General features: G+C 44.2%; 1 protein-coding gene across 1 annotated transcript; it reads left to right on the forward strand.

Annotated features, from left to right (window-relative positions):
• The first annotated feature begins 4,215 nt into the window (after positions 1-4,215).
• LOC141134159 (olfactory receptor 5V1-like) lies at positions 4,216-5,163 on the forward strand. The gene has a single exon (XM_073623744.1). The coding sequence runs from the start codon at positions 4,216-4,218 to the stop codon at positions 5,161-5,163; it is 948 nt and encodes a 315-aa protein (XP_073479845.1).
• The last annotated feature ends 6,117 nt before the right edge of the window (positions 5,164-11,280 follow it).

An 11,280-nucleotide genomic window follows, 5' to 3' on the forward strand; every position in this document is an offset into this window, starting at 1 on the left:
GGCCCCTCTATAGACCAGCACGCCGCGTGATCTCTCCAAGACGGGTCCTCCTCTGGGATCTCCTCGGTTGTCCAGCTTCGTCACACAGGACCGATAGCTCAGGACCATTCCTCGGCCGCGGTGGTAGGCCCCAGACAAGCCTCTGGACCCACCCCTGCACCGCAGCATCGTGGGCCTCCCGAACGGAGGACCACGAGGTAGCTCCTTAACGCATACCTGTCGGCCAGGAGGGCCAGCAGGTGGCTGTAAAACGAACTATATGGCATCTGTCCCATAAATACCCTCGCCCAGAATACAACTCTGAGGATCACCTCCACCGAGCTTGTCTCCGAGACAGAGGAGCATCCATACGCTTCAACACATTGCCGTGCCAACCCTGACCAGTGGTAACAGCGACACCCACCGGTCAGCACGGAAACACACACAACGTCATCCAAGCTGGAGCAGAGGCAAACTTAACCTTCCTAATGCACAAATTACTAAATTTATCTAACATGCGATAGATTGCAAATCTACCAGCGCTACATTTTATTATAATTTTGTTTTCTGTTGTTGCTGGGTTTGTAGTTCTGCTCATCAGTTCCCCACAGGGGATATGGTCCATATCAATGTTTTGTTGCTTTTAATTGTGGGTTAGCGTTTTGGTCTACTTGGTTTTGTGTTTATAAATTATTGTGAAGCTCTTTATACATGGTTACTTCTGCAATACAATTCAAGCATTCAGTATTTGGCTCCTTCACCCTGGTGAAGGGGTAGGACCCTCATACATGTAGGTGGAGGGATTTTTTTTAGTCCAGGATACAGTCTCAGTCACTAATAGGATAGTTATTTTGGGAGGAATTGTAGTACGTCCTTCCATGGTTATGGTTATTATGGCAAATAACACACGTTAGCTTAGTGAACCGAAGTTTAATTACAGATATTTTTGCTTAGTTACATTGGTCCAGCTTGGTGTAAGCATGTATGGGGGAGATGTACTTAAACTGGAGAGTGCAAAATCTGGTGTAGCTCTGCACAGAAACCAATCCGCTTCCAGGTTGTATTGTCAAAGCTTAACTGAACAAGTTGAAGTTAGAAGCTGATTGGCTACCACGCACAGCTGCACCATATTCTGGGTGCTCCAGTTTTAGTAAATCTCCACCTATGTGTCATACCTGTGGGATGCTGGAAATTGCTGTAGTAGGTACCTCTACGCCAATGATCGCCGCTAGCGTCCAGGCCCAGTGCCAAGTGGCTGCCCTGCTGCTTACTGAACACAGGAGGTTTACTTGCTCAGCACAAGTGCCATTCAGAGAACACTTTACATGTTTTTCAGTTTATGCATAGCCTCCTCTGATTGAAGGTGAAGAGGCGGGGAGATGACATCACACTTCACACTTAGAACAGAACATGGAATCTAGTGGCAATAAATGTACTAGTGGTGCCTACTAAAGTCTGAATGCTGCTAGACTTATCCACCCTAATAACCGATCCATGGTTGCCACCACTTTCTGCCAATCCCTTCACTGGCTTCCATTAGCCCAATGTATAAAATGCATCCTACATGATAAAAGTCTTGGATGGTCCATGGATCTCTAACTATTTTGGGGCCAATTCCAACAAATCTCTATGGATGATCCAACCTTCTGTAGATGTGTGTGTGTGTGTAAGGGGGGGGGACCTTGAGCGTAGGTGTCCATACTGGCTCAACTTCAACCTCTTATCCTGATCCCTTTTCCCACCCTGGAAACTTCCTCTTTCTTAGGTGTGTCTATTACCTTTGCAAAATCGTGAGGAATGTTCCTGGCTAGAGATCTCCCCCCACTACACTATATGAAGTGCTTGTAAACTTCAGACATGAAATATGAACAAAGCATATCCCTCTGTAGTGTGTACTTGTCTCAATTAATAGCACTAAGTTTCATTGTGTCTGCTGCTTCATTCCTCTGCTATCAGCATGAGTCACTTTGGACACCAAGACAAAAAAAATGACAGAATAGGGGGCTCCAGTTGATTGACAGTCTCAGCTCTTTTCCTGACTGTTTGCTGTGTGGAGGGGGGTGTCCCTTCCCTCCAATTAGCTCTCAGAGCTCTCCTCACTGAGCTCTATAGAGTGTAACTTCAGCTCAGACAAACTTTATAAATTCAGCACTTTGAATTGATGTAAAGAAGATAATTCTCCAGATAAACAGGTACAACATATCTTTGGTTGTTTTGTTTCCTCGGTTTTTGTCACCTGAAGTTATCAGTCACTTAACTGCGTATATGCAAGGGTTTACAACAACTTAAAAGCTTGATAAGGGGACTTTACCGTAACTGTCGCCAGTTGTCTGGCATTCTCGAGATCACATGGAACCGCCATTTGGAACAAATTTTCATCACCTATATTGTAATTTTGTATATATATATATATATATATATATATATATATATATATATATGTATATATATATATATATATATATATATATATATATATATATAGTATCTCACAAAAGTGAGTGCACCCCTCAGATTTTTGTAAATATTTTATTCTTTTCATGTGACAACACTGAAGAAATGACACTTTGCTACAATGTAAAGTAGTGAGTGTACAGCTTGTATAACAGTGTAAATTTTCAGTCCCCTCAAAATAACTCAACACACAGCCATTAATGTCTAAACCGCTGGCAACAAAAGTGAGTACACCCCTAAGTGAAAATGTCCAAATTGGGTCCAATTAGCCACTTTCCCTGCCCGGTGTCATGTGACTCGTTAGTGTTACAAGGTCTCAGGTGTGAATGGGGAGCAGGTGTGTTAAATTTGGTGTTATCACTCTCGCTCTCTCATACTGGTCACTGGAAGTTCGTCATGGCAGTTCATGGCAAATAACTCTGAGGATCTGAAAAAAAAGAATTGTGGCTCTACATAAAGATGGCCTAAGCTATAAGAAAATTGCCAAGACCCTGAAACTGAGCTGCAGCATGGTGGCCAAGACCATACAGCGGTTTAACAGGACAGGTTCCACTCAGAACAGGCCTTACCATGGTCGACTAAAGAAGTTGAGTGCACATGCTCAGCGTCATATCCAGAGGTTGTCTTTGGGAAATAGACATATGAGTGCTACCAGCATTGCTGCAGAGGTTGAAGGGGTGGGGGGGTCAGCCTGTCAGTGCTCAGGCCATTTGCTGCACACTGGATCAAATTGGTCTGCATGGCTGGCATCCCAGAAGGAAGCCTCTTCTAAAGACGATGCACAAGAAAACCCGCAAAAAGTTTCCTGAAGACAAGCAGACTAAGGACATGGATTACTGGAACCATGTCCTGTGGTCTGATGAGACCAAGGTAAACTTATTTGGTTCAGATGGTGTCAAGCGTGTGTGGTGGCAACCAGGTGAGGAGTACAAAGACAAGTGTGTCTTGCCTACAGACAAGCATGGTGGTGGGAGTGTCATGGTCTGGGGCTGCAGGAGTTCTGCCAGCACTGGGGAGCTACAGTTCATTGAGGGAACCATGAATGCCAACATGTACTGTGATATACTGAAGCAGAGCATGATCCCCTCACTTCAGAGACTGGGCCGCAAGGCAGTGTTCCAACATGATAACGACCCCAAACACACCTCCAGGATGACCACTGCCTTGCTAAAGAAGCTGAGGGTAAGGGTGATGGACTGGCCAAGCATGTCTCCAGACCTAAACCCTATAGAGCAGCTGTGGGGCATCCTCAAACGGAAGGTGGAGGAGCACAAGATCCTCCAGCTCCGTGATGTCAATGGAGGAGTGGAAGAGGACAACAGTGGCAACCTGTGAAGCTCTGGTGAACTCCATGCCCAAGAGGGTTAAGGCAGTGCTGGAAAATAATGGTGGCCACACAAAATATTGACACTTTGGGCCCAGTTTGGACTTTTTCATTTAGAAGTGTACTCACTTTTGTTGCCAGTGGTTTAGACATTAATGGCTGTGTGTTGAGTTATTTTGAGGGGACAGAAAATTTACACTGTTATACAAGCTGTACACTCACTACTTTACATTGTAGCAAAGTGTAATTTCTTCAGTGTTGTCACATGAAAAGATATAATAAAATATTTACTAAAATGTGAGGGGTGTACTCACTTTTGTGAGATACTGTATATATATATATATATGTATATATATTCATTCTCATGTTGGACACCTGGATGCACTTATACCCATACTTTTATTTTGTACCCTATGTCAAGGTTCTCCTCCAGAAGAAGGCATTCCCATGACATTTCCATGAGTGGGAAGAACCAGACCCCGGTTACAGAATTTCACCTTCTAGGATTTGGGGAGCTCCATAGCGTCAAGTTTATTTTATTCTTTTTCTTTCTTATCATCTACTTAACCACATTGTTTGGAAACTTCCTTTTGATCATGGCAGTTGTGGTTGAGCATAAGCTTCATTCTCCTATGTATGTTTTTCTCAGCTTCCTTTCCTTTTCTGATATATTGATCATTACAAATGTTCTTCTAAACATGCTGCGATTGTTGCTGTCAGGAGGAGGCAACATATCTTATGGTGGTTGTGTCATCCAGTTTTGCATTTTTGGTTTGTCAGGTATGGCTGAGTGCTTCCTCCTTACAGCCATGTCTTATGACCGGTATGTGGCCATATGCAACCCATTGCATTACACTTCTATCATGAACCTTTGGATGTGCTTTTACCTAGTTTTGTCATCCTGGTTGCTTGGTATAGTCCTGGTGTCCAGCACAGCAATTCTTGTTTTCAGTCTATATTTTTGCAAGCCTCATACCATCAATCATTTCTTCTGTGACATACTTCCCCTTGTTGAGCTTTCTTGCTCAGATACCTCTCTTGTTGAAATGGAAATTCTTCTGGTTTCCATACCAGTAGCTCTTCTACCACTCTTGTTTATTGTTGCCACGTATATTAGTATCCTTCACAGCATTCTCTCTATCTCTTCCACCATCGGAAGGCAGAAAGCCTTCTCCACTTGCAGCTCCCACTTGTCAGTTGTTTCTTCATACTACGGGACACAGCTTGGACTGTACATGGTGCCATCAAAAGGACATTCTGTAAATGCTAACAAGATTATCGCCTTAATTTACACAGTGTTTACTCCAATGTTTAACCCAATTATTTACAGTTTGAAGAACAGAGAGATCATGTTGGCTCTGAAGACCATTTTCCTTTGGAGAACCAAATATTTAAAGCATTTATAACAACAAAATTCAAAGAAAAAATCATAAAGGTCATGAAGAGAACAACAAAGTAAATGTGACTTTGGACAGTGAAACGGTCATGTCATAGATGTAGGTTGCCAAGCCTGCACCTGCGGCCCGTTTGCAGTATATTTACTGTGAGCAGTCAGCAGGAGGTTGAAGTGATAAGTATCCACTATAAAACCATGAATTCAAAGTCCATCCAATGTGTCCTTTATACTTTTTTTAAAAAATCAAATACTTTTTATTGAAACATAAATTCTTCATTTTACATTTTATGCACACAAGAAAAACAATACAAAAAACCATCCCCCCTTCCTTTCCTCCCCCCTCCCCCAACTCCCCACCTCCCTCCCCCCTCCCACCTCAACCCCCTAACCACTCCTCTCATCCCCCACCCAATCCTTCCTCACACAAATTCATACTTCCATCTCATTTATTTATTCCCTACTCGCTTCCATCCCTCCCCCCTCCCCGCTCCTCACTCTTCTCCTTTTTAATTATAATTGGGGTTCTTCCACCTCTAACCATCGTTTCCACACTTTCTCATATTTCTTAATGTTGCCCCTTTTACAGTAAGTGAATTTTTCTTTTCACATAGTGTCTTTCATCACCATCATCCATTCTTCCACTCTGGAGGGACCTTTGCCTGCCACTTTTGTGCAATCAACTTCCTTGCTTGAAACAGACATCTAATACAGTGGTTCTCAATTCCAGTCCTCAGGGCCCACTAACAGGCCAGGTTTTATGTATTACCTTGGGGAGATGCAGACTAGAATACTGCAATCACTGAGCAGCAAATGATATCACCTGTGATGTATTTCAGTTATCTTGCAAACCTGGCGTGTTAGTGGGCCCTGAGGACAGGAGTTGAGAACCACTGATCTAATAATTGCAATCTGTGTATCTCCTAACCAGCCATTCCCTTCCACCAGTCCCAAGATGCAGTTCCTGGCTTCCAAGACCAGAGATGTCCCAAATACGGAATTTATTTTTGTCACTATTTTACTCCAATATCTATGCAACTTGGGGCATCTCCAGACCATATGCACCAGGTCACCCTTCTCATCCCTGCACCTTGGGCACTTCGCGTCTGGCCTTCTTCCAAACTGAAACATTTTCAAAGGGGTATAGTATGCTCTATGTAACAGAAATAAATGGATACAATCTGTGAGGGGGACAGTGAGACCTCCGGCCCTGATGCCAGTATTCTGCTTCATTGTTCCTCAGTTATCCTCCTCCCATTTGGGTCTGATGGAGAGTCCCCCATCACCCTCCAATTCAGCCCTACATATGCACCCATACATGTCGGAAACTAACCCCTTAGACGTCCCTGCATTGACCACCCTTTGGAGAGAGGGCATTTCACTCCACTCCACTGCCCCAAACTGTGTGTCCAGAGCATGTCTTACCTGCAGGTACCTATAAAAAGACCTGTTTGAAACTGCATATTTCTCTCTTATCTCCTAAAATGTTTTCAACCTACCAGCTTTATACATTTGTGCCAGGCAGTGGCTGCCACTTCGTTCCCATTCCTCAATCTTCCCCATTTCCATCAGCTCCTTTAAGTTCTTATTATCCCACAAGGGGAAGAATTCAGAGAAGCCACCGTAGTGCAACGTGGCCCTAACAGCTTCCCAGCTTTTTACTATCAATTGGGCCGTAGGGCATCTAGAGCCAAACAAATCCGCCTCAACTGCCTCTACTACTGTATCATGGCTAGTATCCGCCAACATCAAATTCCCTCCCACTCCCCTCTCTGCTGGTAAATTTCCCCCTGTCAGGTCACCTGTATCCGGGTGACAGATGCACCCCGTTGGGGTCAGGAGTGCACCGCTATGATAGTGGACCCTAAGGCTGACTGCTGCAGATGGAACTCGGGGTGGTTCAGGAAGGCAGGTCCCCTGGAGCACCAACACGGATCCCACAGTGAGTTAGAGCATAGATTCCCCAGGGCGCGGAGTCTAAGAGCCAGTTGGTGTTCACCAGAGCCTCTAGTGGTGAGGATGGACTGGGCTGCAACTGGCTCCAGGTCGCGGCCCCCAGGGTCTCCCAGCTCACGCCCACTGTAGACTACAGGAAGATGGAGAGGAAACAGCAGCCCAGGACAGCAAGGATAGTAAGGAGGTAGCCAAATGTCAGGGCGACTAGCAGACAAGGACAACAGAGTACACGCCAAGGTTCAGGGTCACAGGCAAACAGGGATGGTCGGGAACACGCCAAAGATCAGGGTCACGAGCAGACAGGAATAGTTAAGAACAGGCCAAAGTCGGTAACAGGAATCAGATATAGGAAACACAGCACGTACACACAGAGGCTAACACACAATGGTTGATCAGCACTGCTGGCTTGCAGTGCACAGGTTAATATAGGGTTCCCTGATAGGGCCTGGGGTGGGGCCATGCTTAGAGGAGAGGTTACAAAAGCAGTCAGGTGAGGGTCAGCTGGTCTCTAGAGATGAACACATGGAGACAGGTATGCTGATCGACAAACTCTATTGCATAACCACGACACCCCCTCTCATATGTTGCATCTGTGCGGCTAAAAAATAATTTCTTGGGTTTGGCAAGGCTAGTCCCCCCCCCTCCTCCCTTGGCAGCTGCAACACCCGCAAACGGATTCTGGCCACTCCATTCTTCCAGATCAGTTCTCTAAAAACACTGTCCAATTTCTTAAACCAGTGTTTTGGAATCCAAACTGGAGAGTTATGTAACACATACAGAATCTGTGGCATCCAAACCATTTTAATTAAATTGCAACGGCCAGCTACCGAGAGTGTCCTTTATACTTAAATACATTATATAAACACAAATAATATCTCTAAAAAATATAAACTGACGCAAACCATGCATGTTTGACTACGAAACACCTCCTTCCTCAAACACAAATCTGGTGCTCTCGTGATGCTCACATCCACAATTCTGCATTCACCAGACTTTCTTGGCCCTCTTAACTTAATAAGTGGGTCCACAATAGCTTAGATTTACGCTGTCCTACGAGGCAGACTTCCAGCCTGCCAAGTCATCTCCTTCCAGCTTCTGGTCATTGAACCCTTTAATCCTCCAAATGCATTTTGGCCATCATGAATACACATAGAATAGTGTGGTAATTTTGTATTGTAATGCAATTGCAATTGCATTGTGACATCATTTCCACCTATATCACTTCCATTCTGTGAACACATGCAGGAATAGAACGGGTCAAAGTTGGGTCAGTGGTGGCCATCTTGGATCCATGTGGTAGAGTAACCATATTGAATGCTGGTGTTTGTATTTTTAATCTCATTGGGTGTGATTTTACTATTGCAATAAAAATGACTGCACTATGGCTTTCTATTCTTTTGTTTATTCATGATGGTCAACATGCTTTAGGAGGATTAAAGTATTACACTTAGATTCCATTCACACCAGAAGACAGTTCTGTGGGTCGCTGAATGGACGGAAGCACACCTCAATGAACAAGAAATTGGCACAGGCTCCATTTTGTCTAAGTGCACCACAAGGAGTAGAACACAGTGGGTCCGATTTACTAAAACCGGAGAGTGAAAAATCTGCAGAGAAACCAATCAGCTTCCAGGGTTTTTTTTGTCAATGCTTAATTGAACAAGCTGAGGGGCAGGACAAACAGAAATGGTGAATGTCTCCAGCGGAGACAAAAATAAAATTTAAAGCATTTTTAAAGCACCAAACCACTACTTAAAGGTCCAATCCAAAGAGTATCCAACACATTTCAGGGGTCCAAAATGGTCACCAGGATAAACAGAGATAAAGACAAGAATAAGAACTGGATTTACTCATATAGGTTCTAACCCTTTCTTATTCTATCGAAAACCGTGCAAAGATGGTTTTGACTAGAGATACCCTTTAAAGAAACCCTGTCTTTTATTAAAATATAAACTGGCATACCTGCAAAACAAGCTACATACTTACATTTTCTGTCCCTTGAACTGCCAGAACACAGCTCCATTCAAGAGAAATCCTGTGCAGAAGATTGCAGGGAAAACAACACTTCAAGTCAGTCTGCTTGGTCTCCTGCAGAACTCACTGGTTCATTCCACAAATCACAGAGTCTTTACTGTGTCCTTCTGGTGGGAGAAGCCAGTGAGAGCTGCATGGGGAAGAAAAAGACTGACACTCACAGAAGTGTCGGTTTCTCAGGAGAATTCAGATCATTCTCTGTTGGCATGGGCAGCGGCAAAGGTAGGTATTCAGTTCTTTCTTTTGCAGGTAGAGAGACATTTTGTTACTAGAGAGGACTAGACACCTGAAAGAGGATGTGAATGACCTCCTATTATGAGCCTGGAGATTGAAGAGCTGAAGCTTTGGCACGCCCACTCAGAAAGACCCTGAGTAATAGTGGAACTACCAGGGTCACAAAGGTCATGATTGCAAATTGGCACATGCCCCAGGGGGGGCCCATCCATAGACAGGAGGAGTTGATCAGTGTGGCGTGGGGCAGTTGCAAGAACCGATGCCCTGAATGGTTTTCCATGCAGCAGCTAAAAGCCTCTTCTCCTCCTCTCCCTCCTGCAGCTTTTAGCTGCTGCATGGAGAGCCATTCAGGATAATGGTTCTTGTAATTGTCCCCCACCACACAGATCTCCTCCCCCTGGCATTGGCTCTGTCTCTGCTGTTGGAGGTCATTGAAGTCACTGCAAGGCTGTGTGTATGTGCTCGTCATCCATCATGTTTTCCCACATCGTCAGATCCACCATCTTTGGCTTCATCAGGGGACTGTCCGCCAGTGCTCAGGTGTCTGTCGGTTCTGGGGTGGAGGATAATACTGCCATTCATAGGGCTGCTTGTATGCTGATTCTACATTCACATACTTATATAGTAGCCTCAGTTTAGGATATGACTTATCAATGACTGAGCATTTGTGCCACAGGTTTCTGCATTCCATGCCCATGCAAAACCAAGGGTCCCATGAATTATAGTCATTGTATAAAGAATTGATAGCTTGCTCGATGAATGGGAACACCATACTAAATTTTTAATTGCTGCCCGGGGATCAGAGGAAAGGGCCCTGGGACCAATAGAAAAGGCCCCAGGACCAGTGGGTCAGTCATAGTTTCTTGCATCGGGCCCTGAAGGTGCTAGTTACACCTCTGACACTGAGTATTACATATGAGCTTGGGCACACTACGGTGTGTGGCCCTGGAGGATCCTAGTTTCTCAGCTAAGGAATTTTCCCTAAAGTGCAATTTGGCAAAGTCAGCATCGCTTACATATGTAACGCAGTTGGCAGAATAGTGACTCCTGGAAGGCTGGATGTATTTCTAAATGCTCAAAATATAGCTGACTACGCTAGACACTTTATATTGTTGATCCAGGGTGTATCCAACTGCCTTAGGGTAGGGGTCCTTAAACCTTTTAATTTGAGAACTTGAGTAAGAAGATTACTCTTGATCCAAGAGGATAATCATTACTAAAAATGTCCAGCATAGCCATACAAGTCAAATAACAATCCTAGGATCGGAAAGAACTTTTATCCCTGTTGCAGCCCTTTGGACCAAATTTTATAGTTTTTTTTTGTTTTTTTTTGCTTTCCTCTGGATCAAATGTGAGTTTAAGGTTCTGTGGATGTGAGTTTTCATTTCATTCTTTGTCATTTCAACTCAATGGACATGTCTTTTTTCAGTTTGTCTAATTATGTAACTGATCTGTACATCTCTAGTTAAAGTGAATGTCCAGACCAACAACTAGGTACAGGTTCAAAATACATGCAGTATATGTTTTATAATTCAACCTTCCAAAGGGTTGGAAATCCATTCCTCGAATCCTCTTGTAGGCCGGTAGGGTTCATATTTAAGGGTTGCTCTTCTCATAGGTGGAGTAGCAATGTGGAGTGTACCTTTTTAGGTAGCAGAAGCTTGAGGAGGGAGACATCCTGGTGCCATCAAAAGGAGTCGCGAGTTGAGGGGTTGCTGATATGCTCCTCCCTTCAGTCCCTTTAGACTGAAATGTTCTACACCACCATTATTTGGAAAGTGTTTGCCATCATTATGGACTGTCTGCTTATGCTTATTAAGTAAAGTAACTAGGCCTCTAAGTGGTGTTCTAGTAGGAGTCAAGTGCAGTCAATGCCTGGGCTGAAGAACTGTGTGCTTTAATGTGG

The sequence above is a fragment of the Aquarana catesbeiana genome, linkage group LG03, assembly GCF_042186555.1.
Source record: "Aquarana catesbeiana isolate 2022-GZ linkage group LG03, ASM4218655v1, whole genome shotgun sequence".
NCBI classification, from domain to species: domain Eukaryota; kingdom Metazoa; phylum Chordata; class Amphibia; order Anura; family Ranidae; genus Aquarana; species Aquarana catesbeiana.